Source organism: Dunckerocampus dactyliophorus, chromosome 14 (genome assembly GCF_027744805.1).
Source record: "Dunckerocampus dactyliophorus isolate RoL2022-P2 chromosome 14, RoL_Ddac_1.1, whole genome shotgun sequence".
NCBI classification, from domain to species: domain Eukaryota; kingdom Metazoa; phylum Chordata; class Actinopteri; order Syngnathiformes; family Syngnathidae; genus Dunckerocampus; species Dunckerocampus dactyliophorus.
The window spans coordinates 18001588-18015864 of NC_072832.1; the positions used below are offsets into that span (position 1 = coordinate 18001588).

General features: G+C 41.3%; 1 protein-coding gene across 1 annotated transcript in view; it reads left to right on the forward strand.

The window, feature by feature from the left end:
• Positions 1-14277, forward strand: part of LOC129194300 (cilia- and flagella-associated protein 46) — a 79266-nt gene that overhangs the window by 44245 nt on the left and 20744 nt on the right. The window contains exons 33-42 of the mRNA XM_054799434.1: positions 682-780; positions 863-923; positions 4052-4204; positions 4407-4607; positions 4694-4800; positions 5778-5960; positions 7226-7364; positions 11108-11302; positions 12865-13053; positions 13261-13371. Coding sequence (XP_054655409.1) covers positions 682-780; positions 863-923; positions 4052-4204; positions 4407-4607; positions 4694-4800; positions 5778-5960; positions 7226-7364; positions 11108-11302; positions 12865-13053; positions 13261-13371 — 1438 coding nt within the window. The remainder of the gene's footprint in view (positions 1-681; positions 781-862; positions 924-4051; positions 4205-4406; positions 4608-4693; positions 4801-5777; positions 5961-7225; positions 7365-11107; positions 11303-12864; positions 13054-13260; positions 13372-14277) is intronic.

Genomic DNA, 14277 nt, shown 5'->3' on the forward strand with positions numbered 1-14277 from the left:
CAAAACCTTGGGGTCTGGTTCACAAGTGAGGGACGGCTGGAACGCAAGATCAACAGGCGCATTGGTGCGACATCTGCAGTGATCTGGACTCTGCATCAGTCTGTTGTGGTGAAGAGGAAGCTGAGCTGAAAGGCGAAGCTTTCAATTTACCAGTTGATCTGTGTTCCTACCCTCACCCATGGTCATGAGCTTTGGGTAGCGACCAAAAGGACAGGATCATGGGTACTAGTAGCCACAATTAGTTTCCTCCGTAGGGCGGCTAGGTTCTCCCTTAGAGATATGCTGAGAAGCACCGTCATCCGAGAGAAACGTAGAGTAGAGCCGCTGCTCCTCCACATTGAGAGGAGGCAGATGAGGTGGCTCAGGCATCTGGTCAGGATCCCTCCCGGACACCTCCCTGTGGAGTTGTTTAGGGCACGTCTGACCGGTAGGAGTCCTCAGGGAAGACCCAGGACACATTGGAGAGACTATGTCTTTCAATTGGCCTGGGGAAGCCTCAGGATCTGCAGGGAGACGAAGCGGGAGAGAGAGGTCTTCGGCTGCTATCTGACCTTCTGATAAGCAGAAAAAGATAGATGGATGGTTTGATTCCTGACAAATCAAAAATATGTATTTGCTTACAATAAATCCAACCTGATATAATGCATAGCCACCACATTGTTGCTTTGCTTATCCCGTTAGAATTGTGAGGACCTGCAGTCAGCTTGGCATGGAGACACATTCCCCGTACCACGAAAGTCTCTTGAATCTGATTAAAATACAAGAACAAGAACAAATCGGGTATTTAAGTACACACCTAAGGACTTGTTTTGTTGTACATGTTGCTTCATCAATCTACTGCAACTGATATCCATGACTGTAGGTGCCACAGGGCCATCATTCTTTTACAGGAGAGAAGAGGCCTCTGCAAACCGTGTAATCAGGTCAGCCTGTTTCTTACATTATTATTATTATTATTAAGATATTCTGCTTTAATGTTGCATCAAATTCGGTAAAATCAGAAATTTTAACACCAGTTGAAAAACTGCAAGAGTTTACATTTTGTGCTGTTGGATCTTAAGGAGGTTGTAAGTAGAGCTTCAAAATGCGAAAATAAGAAATGGAAGTGAGGCAACATTTTTGAGTAAGAAATGTATTACAAACAAGCAAGCGTAAATAGACTGTTCATCAGCTGATCAAAAGTTAGACCACAGCCTTTAAAAGCCAAAATCCTAGCATAAATGTGAATTCAATGTCATTTTCTGTCAGGTGTTCACACTGTCCAGTCCAGGGTGTGCCCCGCCACTTGCCCAAAGTTAGCTGGGATAGGCTCCAGCATACCCCCGCAACCCTAGTGAGGATAAGCAGCATAGAAGATACATGATGGATGGATGGGTATTCACACTGTCATGGTCTCTTGACAGCAAAGGCAAAAGAGACAGTAAGACAGTCATTTTAAATTTCTTAAAAGATCCTGAGGGTTATGGAACAAACAAACACGTGGTAGACCCCAAAAAATGTCACCGGTCTGTCAGCCCAAATTAAGGTTGTTAGGGTGCAGTCCAATAACCATTAGACGGTATCTGCGAGAGCAGGGTTTTAAGAACAAATGGGGTCTTCAAAGGCCTTATCTCTTTCAATGACACAAAATTGTTTGGAATTTGCACGAGACAATTGCAAAAAAAACATGGGACATTGAAAGGTGGAAGAAAGTTTTATTCTCTGATGAGAAAAAATGTAACCTTGACAGTCCTGATGGCTTCCAATGTTACTGTCATGACAAGGAGATCCCACCTGAGATGATTTCCACATTTTCACTTTTTCTTTCAATGGAACAATGGAGCTTCAGGTTGTGCAGGGGCGTCAAACAGCAGCTGGCTATGTGGAGATGTTGCAGGGGGCATCCCTCATGAATGAAGGCCCTCATCTGTGTGGTAATGAATGGCTTTTTCAACAGGACATCGCTGCAGTTCACAATGCCCGCCTGACAAAGGACTTCTTCCAGAGGAATAACCTCACTCTTTTGGACAATCTTGCATGTTACCCTGATCTAAATCCAACTGAGAACATTTGGGGATGAATGGCAAGGGAAGTTTACAAAAATGGTTTACAAAAATTGGATTCAGACAGTGGATGCCTTCTGTGAAGCCATCTTCATCACCTGCAGCAACATTCCCACCAGCCTCTTGGAAACACGGACGTTAAGCATGTCCAAATAACATTCCCACCAGCCTCTTGGAAACACGGACATCAAGCATGTCCAAACCAATTTTTGAGGTGATAAACAAGAATGGCGCAGCTTCTCATTGCTGAGTACTTTTTTGATTATTTTTGTCACGGGCGGTGTGAAGCCAGTAATTAGGATCCCAAGATGCAGAGAAGAGACAATAGTCCTTGTAACAAAAATGTATTCCAAGTCCACACAAAAAAATATGATGACAATAAAAAGTACAAAAATGTAAAACGTACAACACAAATCTTCCGGGCCTAGCCATGGGAAAAAAATACAAAACCCAAAATGACTAAACTAAGGACGCTGCTAAACATGGAAGTAGCAGGACTACAAAAGGCTATGCTAACAAAAGACACTGCTGAAAACCAAGCAGGATATAACAAGCAAAGTTCAAACCAAAAAGCCACTGCTGCAAGAGTGATTACAAGTACTTCCAAAAATAGGAAGGGAAGACCAGAGAGCTATGGAACAGGTAAGTAAATAATGCTGGGAATCAGGTGAGCATGGGAAGACAATCTGGCAACAGTAGCACAGAGTAAGTTTACATGCAGTCAAATAACCCTATCATAACCGGAATATTAGCAATAACCCGGCTGCACACAGCCATGTAAACAACAATAACCCTTTTGAAAAAACGGAATATGCTCATTTCGGTTTTTAAAAACCTGAATATTACCCCTGGGTTACTACTTTCGTAACCCGAAAATCGGGTCATGTACAGTATACGCTTATCGGGATATCCCGATCAAAAGGAACATTAAAATTTGATAATTTGTGTTCTGCGCATGTTCTATTCGAAAGGAATCTTGTGTCTTAGGCAGGAACTACTTGAACATGACGACACGCTTTTGGAGCAAGGGGGAAACAAGCCTTCTCGTTAGTGTGGTGAAAGACAGGAACATTATGTCTTTTATTGATGGTAGAAAGCGCCGCAATAGCGAAATCTGTCAGAACGTGAGCAAGCAGTTACGCGAAGCAGGGTTTGTACGAACACGTCTTCAAAAGTGTCCGGGGGGCTCTGAGGATACAGCATGGACAAGGATGGCACAGCTCCAGCTCCATTTCCTATTTCTTCACGTCCTCGCTTTCCATTAATGAAGATAGTGAGACAGAATAGTGTCAAGCACTGGTGGTGGGTCAGTACCAGCACCAAAACGCAAATAAAGGCATTCATTATCCGCCGTGCCGGTGTTGTTGTTGTTTTTTGATACAGGAAGAAGCGGAAATGACGCACAGCGTCATGACGTGTACCGTGCATCCGCACATTGTCCGTGCAAGGTTTTTTTTTCATGTCACGCATTTAAACAGGTTATTCCAAATGTTTCAGAAAACCGAATATTGATCTTAACCTGAATATTGACTGCATGTAAACGTAGTAACAGAAGGGAATAAGTAGTCCAGGTGAGTAACTGATTCCAGGTGCTGCAACAAATGACAGAGGGCAGTAAAACAGCACCATAGCTCATGACAATTTTATTTCTATTCTGTGGGGGTTTCAGTTTTTTTTTTACCTATGGTCTTAAACTTCTGATCAGCTGATGAACAGCCCATTTGACTTATGGTTGTTTGCAATACATTACTTACTCAATTTTTTTTTGTGTCACTCCCATTTTTTGTTTTTTGCATTTCGACAGTTTACTGAGAACCTCCTTAAGATCCAGTGAAAAATGACAATCGTTGTCATTTTTCACTTGCTTTTAAAATTTTGATCAGGACTGTGTAAGCCACAATTAAGAGTATTTGTCAAAATCTTTAGCAATCATTCAAAGAATTTGCCTGTTTACATTTCGTATAAGCTGAGAAAACTGAAAACAGTGTTGTAATTTTGTGCTTTTACAGAAAGATGGACTGGATGAAAAGTCTGAGCCACCTCTACAGACGAGGAATTTGTTTCCTCTGGATATTTGGGTGGACAAAGCCGAGGTTTGCCTGGCAATGGGGCTGTACCAAGGAGCCAGGCAGCTCCTGGCAGAAGCCCAGTTGGTAGCATCAGTGAGTTGCATTGCCTATCAAAAATGTTTTTTTTATGACTGATAAAGACATGGTCAAGTTAATGTCTTGTAGATAAACTTATTTACTACTGTTAGCTTGTAACAGAGCGATGTTGAACTGTGTCGAATTCCTAGTGTGATAACACACATGACCATTAAAGCTGATTCTGATTCTGACTGTGTTTAATCAAACTGCTTTTCAGGAGTTTGAAGACCAGACAGTAATGGCAAGAATCTTGCTCAATATGGCTGCTCTGGCTTGTGATGAACAGACCTATGCCCAGGCTCTGTACCTTCTGGACAAGGCCCAAGCATTTGGCGGCGATGAGTACTTCTGGTACAAGTTCACTCTCACAAAGGTCTCCGCTGTAGTAGGTCAGAGACAACAGGATGCACAAGCTAAGGTGAAGACCATACAGTTTGACTTTTAGACTGTAATTTCTCCAAATTTTGTGCACAAAATAATAACATAAATTATGATCTTAAACAGATTGATCAGATTATAAAGCATGGCTGTGAAGCTCTAAAACAGGTTCTGGAGCAACGGATAAACCGAGTCTCAGAGATCACCTTCTTACTCACATCCTTAGAAATGAGGTAATTCACCTATCACAGACCTGCCAACATGTACACATTTTTTGTCGTTTCAGTTTTGAGTTCAGTTTCTGAAACCTGGATTAAGGGAGGCACCAGCATAACCTACACTGCTCCTTTGCTCCTTCCATGCAAACCCTCTTGGGTATTGTTACTTAAAAAAGATCTGAACTGACGGACGTAAAAGCTGTGATTGGTCGGCTTGTAGAACATTATTTCTTGTATATTTACATGTTCGGGTGTACAGACCACCTCTGCGAATACCTTCTTTAATTTTGCAACATTTGCAACAATGACTGTAACCCATTCTGTTTTTAATTATCATTGTTCATTTGTGACAAAGGAAGCTAACAAGCTAAATAGTCGACCAGAGTTGTGGTTGCTTTCAAGAGCTGATGTCACATCACACGCTCAACCCTGACGAAGAGCTATAAAGGAAGGGTGTCCAAGTGGGCCAGGGGCCATTTGTGGCCCATTTTGTATTGACCTATACGGCACATTGTAGAAATAAAATTAAACCAAAAAAACAAGCAAGAATAGTAAAAATCAGGCAAAAGGCATAACAAAACGATTAAAATGCTGAAATATTGATACTAATAACTAATAATAGGCCTTCCACATCCTTTTGTTTTTTCCGGATACAACACACCCCTTTGGACACCCCAGTATAAACAAATCAAGACAGTGTTGGAAGGGCATAGTGACTCCGCAAAAGCATAATCCTCACTTAAACCATAGCAATACACGAGGGCAATGAAATCAGACGCATGCCAGGGGTACTCATAGAATTTCTCCAAGGTTGGCAGGCCTGTATTCAGCCTGAATACAGGCCATTTAGGTGCCATTCAAATAAGCTTGCTAATTCCCATTTGTACATTGCAAAATGGGTTACATCTATATGCCCGTCATTTAAGGGGGGTGGTTGTGCTGAACCATGAGCTAATCATAAATCTCACCATGTCATTTCTGCTGTGTTCCAGGGGTGCTACTGAGTGTATACATTCCATTTTTGACAATCGTTCTGGAGATGCATGTTGCACGGAGGACATCCAAACGGTGATAACTGCTTGCGAGACGCTCAGACAGTGTGCAAGAGTTTTCACTCAACTCAACTACAAAGACCATGCTGCAAGGAGCAATGAAGAGTGCACACATGGTCTGAGGTTAGTATGGGTAAAGTTGCTCCACATTTTGATTGCATGGCCACTGAGAGTCCTCTAGACAGATTAGGAGGCTAACAAACCCAAATTATTAGCAAATACTTAACTATAGCATAGAAAGTAATAAAGATGAATGGTGTATACCTGCGCACTTCCTCCTGTCTTTCAACAAAATGTAGATATTGTTTTGTTGTATAGTGTTCCAAGTAGTGTGTACCAAACAGGAACCAGAAAAACAAATTAAGAGCACAAAACAGGAAACAAAAGTCTAACCTGTCATGCGGAACATGACAAAGCGCTGCTTATGTGAGCGAGGAGTAAGGCGTCTTCCTGCAGTACCTGTAATCTAATCTCACACCTCAGGAAGAATCACTCGGAGTCACCCGCAGTGTTTTGGCACTTTCACTCTAACTTGTATTGCATCTTAGAGCATTTGCCTTATTTTGCCCAGTGTTTTTGGGGGAAGCGAATCCAGTGGCACCACAGTAACAGAAACAATGTGTTTGTAATGGCAACTTCCTCTCTTTACCATTTCTTCCTGGTTCTTTGGACTGCATTGATATTGGAGAAGTAGTCTGTGATCAGTCTGTCACCACCCCGTAGTCACATTTACACTCATATTGTTCAGTTTTTACAGTACTCTTGTGCTGCAGGTACTTGAGACAGCCGGTAGCTAGCTAGCAAGCTAGCGAGCTACAGTCTCAAGATAAGGAGCTAACCAGTTATCCTCACATTTATTTCTTCTTAACTTAAGAAGGAAAAAAACTTACCACTTCCACACAGGATAGGAGGAGAACTTTTTTTTCACTTTGTCATGTCGGACATGCCGTAGCTGACTGAATGACTTCATGCGCTATGTAATGTGATGTAAGGTGAGGTCTCAATGTTTTGTGTCATGGCTGCTGCCGAGTGACCAAAATACTACATATCACCGGGTATTTGATTATATTTTGACTGATAATAGACCATAGTTTAACGTGAAACAGTGATCATTAATTAATTAATTTCTGAAAGACCACAACATAGCAAGGGAGCGATGATTGAACCACAGTATTACAAGGGACGATTATATTGAGCATCTCAAGTTAGACTACAAAAATCAAGGATCAAACAATTATTTCCCCGATTGTAAGCTTTCAAATAAATAATGCACAAAAGTCCAAGTAAAGGTTTTGTTAGTGGTTTGCCTATAACTGATTTGCTGATCAAGCTTTCTCACCCTTTCACACGTTTGTGTTCCCCTGGAAAAAAACATCAACCTTCTGAAGATTCCTGGCAAACAAAGCGACAGACAACAAGGAAAAGCAACGCTTCCTGATTGATGGACTCTCCTGCATGTATTCAGCTATCTCTGAGCAAGAACGGGTGGTTTTGAATGCTCAGGCCCTGCTCCAGCTGGAAGAGGAGGTAGGTAAACACATTTCACACACAAGTTAATTTGAATTTATGTTAAGTCTTGAATAATCAATTTCTCTTTTACATTTGGTAATTACTTTGTATACAAGTTTTGGTTCAATTGAGAGAGGGACTAACAGAGAGGCTGTTTTTTGACTGCCTCACCAATAAGCTGCGTAAAGTAGTCAATAGATTATTGATTCCTGTTGTGTCTCAACGCATCAAAGTGATGTTTGACCTAAACAAATGCATATGTTTCTCTTTGTATCACAGATCACAAACATCCTCAAACAAACAGATATGAAAGCTTTCTTCGATGTAACTTGTCAACACCAGATACATGACAGAATCAAATTATTTTGCCAACACTATATAAGATTTATGAAGATGCGCAAGGGCTTGAGAGGCAGAGATGGCCAAGCAGAACATTGGCTGCTTCTTTGATTTACATGTTAATAGAATCATAAAAGCAGATTGAATGAACAACCCTTGCACCTGCTGCAGGTCTGAGTAGAATTGAGTTTTTGATTACATCCTCTGTCAGTGTGGACTCAGCTGCCTGAGACACATGACGGTAACAGTGTGCGCGCAGCAGATGGTGCTACTGCCTTAGTCGGTCTTGGCCTTCATCCTTTAGTGGCCACAGTAATCAGTGCTGCATTGAAGCCAGCCAGTCTGCCTTCACACAAATCTCAACTTGTTGAAGTTAGATTCTTTCCCATTTGTGACCTGGCAACGTTCCTTTAACTTAATATATTTAGTTACACAGTGTAGTAAAGCTTTTTGATATGACAACTGTTTCTTATGTAGCACAACTTGTCCACATTTCATATGAAAATTAATTCAAACAGCTTGGAAAAGAACAATGAAACAAATCACTAAAATCTGGTTATGTGAAGCGTGCACACCTTAAAAATGTAATTTTGTTAGGCAATTTTATTCCTCCCACAGTCCAAAAAACATGAAACATTCATCAATTTTCTATGGCATGTTTTCTTACTCAGAGGGTCACGGTAGACCTGGAGCCTATCCTAGGTGTCTGAGGTTGAGAGACAGGGTACTTTGTACTGATCAGTAGTGACATGGTAACTGATGGAATTGGCCGAGTTAATTAGCCAGGGCCAGCTGCGTGATAGTAGTGTGAACCAGTGTAGTGAACCACTACACTACCAATGGCCCTCCAAGAACATGTATGTTACATCAAGAAGACCAAATTGTTGTGAATGTGACTGTGAATGGTTGTGTATGTGTCAGCCCTGTTACTGGCGATGAAATATCCACAGTGTAACCCTACAACAAGTGGGATTCCTAAGCACCTATGCTTTACTGTGGGTTTGGTGCTCTTATATCCCTGTGCTGTGATATTTTTGAACTTCACATACCTTTTGGAATGGCCAAATGTCTGAAACCCACAGAGTCTCCCAACTTAGTTGTAATCGTGTTTCTGAAAAGAAAAGGCATTCATCTTTCAACACCATATATAGTGATGGCCAAAAATATTAGTATGCCAAAAATGCCAGTGTTTTTGGCCAAAGATGCCAGTGTTTTGGTCATGCATGTATGGAATACAACCAAATCAGCATCATTTATACAGCCATGGCCAAAAACATTGGCATCTTTGGCTGAAAATATTGGTATATTTGGCATGGCAATATGTTGGGCGGTGACTGCAGCTAAGCTTATCTTTTTGGTATCTGTTGTACCATACTTTCCACACTTCCTGATGACGATGATGTCTTCATCGTGTGCCATTACACAGCCAATACCTTAGAAGTTCCCTTCTTCTGACTAATATCGCTCAACAGTTCCATAAATTTTACTTTTTTTTTTGCAATTTTAAATGGATTTATACGTTCATCATAGGTTTTGCTTCTAGATGCATCTGAGTAAATATCTAAATAAATATAATTTTACTAGATTAGTGGAAAATTTCCTGCTACTTAAGTGTAAATGTGATTGGTTTATTCTGAACACAGCAACATATAAATACTAGAGGATGTGCGACAGGATTTGTTCTCTAATAATTTGCTTGTACAGTGGATCCCAGCACATTCACAAGTCAGCATTCATCACCCTACAAATTCTGATTTTTGGTTAAAAAACTAATTGTTTTTGTTGTGTTTTTTTTTTGTCCTGTACAGCCATTAGGGCAGATAGTATTATTGATCTAAATGCCCTTACGTGCTCAACAGATTTGCTCTGCCAGGGAAAAGTGTGAGATACACTTCCCCTGTTTTACAGGATTTATTTGACTTTGATGTTTCGTTGTTATGCAAATTTGGAGCAGCCGGATCGGAGCAGGAGGGGATAGAGAGGAAGACAAAATAAAACAGAGAGGGGAGTGCAGGGATAAGAGGGGGACAAAAAAGAGAGAACAACAACAAAACAGCAACAACAACAATTGTGACAACAATAACAAAACAACAGAAACAAACAGGACTACATCAGCAAATGTCTGTGACGGCTATAAAGACCCTGACGGAAAGGACAAAATAATATCAACAACCACAATGATAATAGCATTGAAACAGTCATACATAATAATAGTAATAGTAGTAATGAAATGATTAACTATGATAGTGATCAGAATGACAATAACTGTAATGCGCATCATTGTAAAAACTATAGTCATATTTCCGTCACTGTAACAAAACCAACAACATAATAACACCCTAGTTAAGTCAGTGGGTAATGTGTGGAAGTACGTATGTACTGTGAGCGTGCATATGTACGTGTGTGCAGGTATCTCTGTATGTGTGCAAGTCTTCATGTATATAAAGGTGCGCAAATGTGTGAGCGTGTAATTGTCACTGAGAATGCATGAAAGGAAAGGAACTCGCTCCCATCACCCAGCGAGCTCCGCCCCACACAGTCAGGCCGAGCCCCCACCGCCAGAAAGCCACCGGGCCCACAGAGCCCTCCCCCTTGGGAAGACCAGCAAGGGGCCGCAGAGGCAATCCCAAAGACAAATTGTTTTTGTTTTTTTTCCGAAATAGTTTTTTCCACAGAAAACACAACTCATTCACAGTTGGTAATAATTTAATGTGATAATACAAGTGATAGCAACCCAAAGGACAAGATCGCGGGTACAAGCGGCCGAAATGAGTTTTCTCTTTAGAGATAAGGTGAGAAGCGCCGTCATTCGGGAGAGACTCGGAGTAGAACCGCTACTCCTCCGCATTGAGAGGAGCCAGATGAGGTGGCTTAGGCATCTGGTCAGGATGGCTCCCGGACGCCTCCCTGGGGAGGTGTCAGGGCAAGTCCAACCGGTAGAAGGCCTCGGGGAAAACCCAGGACACGTTGGAGAGACTATGTCTCCCAACTGGCCTGGGAACACCTCGGGATCCGCTGGGAGGAGCTGGACGAAGTGGCCGGGGAGAGGAAAATCTGGGCCTCCCTGCTTAGGCTGCTGTCCCCGCGACCCGATCTCGGATAAGCGGTAGAAGACGGATGGATGGAATACAAGTGAAATGTAGAGCATACATGTAACCATTGTTAAAAAAAACAACATTTTTACATTTACGTCTTTGTGCTTTGCTGACAAATGTTTTTTTGGAGGTTGGAGGTTGGGGGTTGCGCTGTGTGTCAAAAATATAATTTTTTCTTGTCTCAATTACTCGGCCCCCGATGTAACTCCAGCAAAAAGCGCAGATCACCTTCAAAAAAACATGGCATTTTACAGGCATGTGGACATTTATATCTACGGAATACAAAGTGTGTATCTCTCAATTGATTTATGACCTTTCTTTTGACAGGGTTCTGGAGTTCTATTGTCACCCACTTGGACACTGCTGCGCCTGCGCCTCACCCTGGTAGATGTTTGCTTGGCAATACTGGAGGAGCAATGTGAAGAATTGATAAACCGAGGCCTGGCCAAGGACAAGACCATTGCTGAGATAGCAATTGAGGATTTTATGCGCAGTATACCTGAACCCAACTCCATTGAACAGGTTTGATCTGGCATGAACTCTATAAAAACCATCTTCTGTTACAGTCAGAATCAAAACATTGGAATGAGACATCACTTTTACAAATTGTCACCAGCAACAGATTCTAGTGAAAGAAAGCAGAACATAACCGCTAGATCATTGATTCTCAACTGGTGCGTCATGACCCAAAAGTGGGTCGCAGAGCTTTTTACAGTGGGTCGCGGGGCTTTGCCTGAGCAAAAAAAATAATCTTGTAATGACTGGATGTCCATGAATGCGTTATTCACTTGCTACGCCGCTATGAGGTGTGTGCCATGTTGTCAAGCTTGAGCGGTTAAAACTGTAAACTCGTTCTATCCGACGCCCAAAAAAAGAAAGATGAAAAAGCTTGCAGATGTCCCAACACCAAACGATATACCCCAATCCTCCATACATTTAAGTTTACGCAGTGAATTCCAGGAATCACACTGTTGATCTTCACCAAAATTAACTTTTTTTCTTTCTTAGCTGGAGCCTCACCTTTATATAGGCCTCCCACTCCCAAAATAATAATGAGTTACTCCTTGTTGCAAGCAGCTCTGCAAAGTTATATGCAGTAAGGGATTGGTATTGTGTGTTAGATATGTGGCAGTGTGTGAATAAGACTGCACCATTTACAGTTTCCACTTCAACAACAAGCAACAATGAGAGAAAACGTCTAAAGATTTTATCTTAGTCGATTAATCTGAAGGTCTTTTGTTCAGTTAATCGGTTCAGACCTGGATGGACCAAATCAGTATGAGCCAAATACAAAACAGTCAGTGGTTTGGTCCACAACACATTAAAAAAGAAGCAACAACGTCGATCACTCTTTTCACAAAGTGTCAAAGCTGATGTGTGTGAAAATCTTGTTTTTCTTAAAACGCAAAGGTAATCGGTCTGCTTTCATGGATGACGAAGGAAGTTAAAAAATATATTCGCATTTAAAAGGCTGAAATCAGAGGATATTTACATTTTTAAATAAAATAAACAACCGATTAGCAAAATAGCTGTCGATTAATTGGATAATCTATTTATCATCGATTAATTGTTTGCTGCTATCTACAAAGTTTCATGGACATCTGTTCTGTAGTTTTGTGTAAACACTGAGACAAGCATTTAAAAAGACAGGTAAGGCCTTCTCAATAGTAAATTGTTCATTCAATCTTAAAAGATGTGAGTGGGAACAAATTTAGACTTTCATCTCTACTTCAATCACACGTAATGAATAGTACAATTACTGAGAGGTGATCTAGTTTAGCCTTTGTCCAAAAATATTGCAGGTTAAATGTGGCAATCATTCTTTTCTAATTAGGGTTTTATTGCCTCCCCTTCCATCTGCCTCACCTTCCGTCTTCAAAGTGGATAATAGGAACAATAAGGATGGCTGCTAGGAAAACTAATAGCAACACAAGATCTTTCCTTCCATTTTACATCCCTCTTTTGAACTTGTGATATTAGTTTCAGTTTTGTTTATACAGGTCCTGATAAACTACGAGAGTAAGTACATTGCTTTAACTCCATATATTCTCTAGACCAGAAGTTCTTATTTGTGTCCTGTGCAGGAGTGGATGAATGTGAGCAGCACATTGGGTCAGATGGCTTTGGGCCAGCTGGCTGCAGTGAGCTCTTCTTCCGTAGACAGCATGGAGGTGAGAGCTCACTGCTTGACTTTGATGGGAAAGACCCTGAGACTGCTGGCTGTGCAGGAGGATCCTGTTTATCTGTCTTCTCTCTGGGACAGAGACATTCAGGTAGAAAATACCCCATTGCCAAAACTCAAAAGAGACAAACACAATACTGTATTTGGAATGGGGCCGTTGACACTCACATGGTGAGAAGCTCAGCAATCATGTTTAAAGAGAGATGAATGTCATTTCGTCATATACGACGGGGTATTCGTGTTTTTGCATATCATTATGCATATCATTTTTATTTGATCTTGAAACCATCCTCTGCAGCAGGAATGTTTGAGTGACCCGAATGACACGGAGGAAAATAATTCCGAGAAAGACAGCACTTTAAGCAGTGAAGAGTTAAAGATGACCTCTGCCAAAAGCGCTGAGCAGCAGGTACATACCTACTGACAAGTGACCCTGACACTCCTGCCTCATCTCTAATCTGTGATCTTACTGATGTTCACATCCAAAGTCAAATCCCCCCAGAGGTCATTATCTGGACATCCGTCCTAGTTCTCATAATGAAAATCTCAGCTTTGACATCTGATGCACACTTCAAACCACATGAAGAATAAAGTGGGAACCATCTATTCTATATGTTATATCATGCAGGACAATTACATTACAGTTTTAAAGATCAGAATTGAAAATAATGACAAATGCAAATGGCTTTTTCGTGCAAAAGGCTTTTGGTGACCATGCAAGCCCATGCGGGTACAATACGCATCACACGTGCTATGTCGTACATTAGACACAAACAGTACAGGGTTTCCGCTACATGTAATTGTAGTGCGCCACTACAAAATAAAAGACACCACACCTTAAAAATGGCTTTTTTTTTTTAACTTGAAAACAATATATATATTGTATGAATATATATATATACTGTATATAGATATATAGATATAGATACATATATGGCACCTGAACCACGTAGTGTGTCCAGCTTTAGACAGTGACGCTATCACAAGGGTCTCCAACAGGTGGCTCGTATGCTAGCAGTAGCTCACCAGCTGATGTTGAGTAGTTCACCGAAGAATATTTGCTTCACCTCTTAGTATTTTTATAAGTGTTCTACTCAAACATGGCGCTTGTATTTAATGACAAATGAACACACTGAGTGGAGATGTGCTTTGTAAATAAAACGCAAAGCTGCTGGCCCAGACAACATCTCAGGACGTGCACTTCGGGTTTGCTCATCAGAGCTAGCTGATGTGCTTGCTGACATATTTAACCTGTCGCTTGCACAAGCATCTGTACCGACCTGCTTTAAGTCCACCACCATAGTGCCCGTACCCA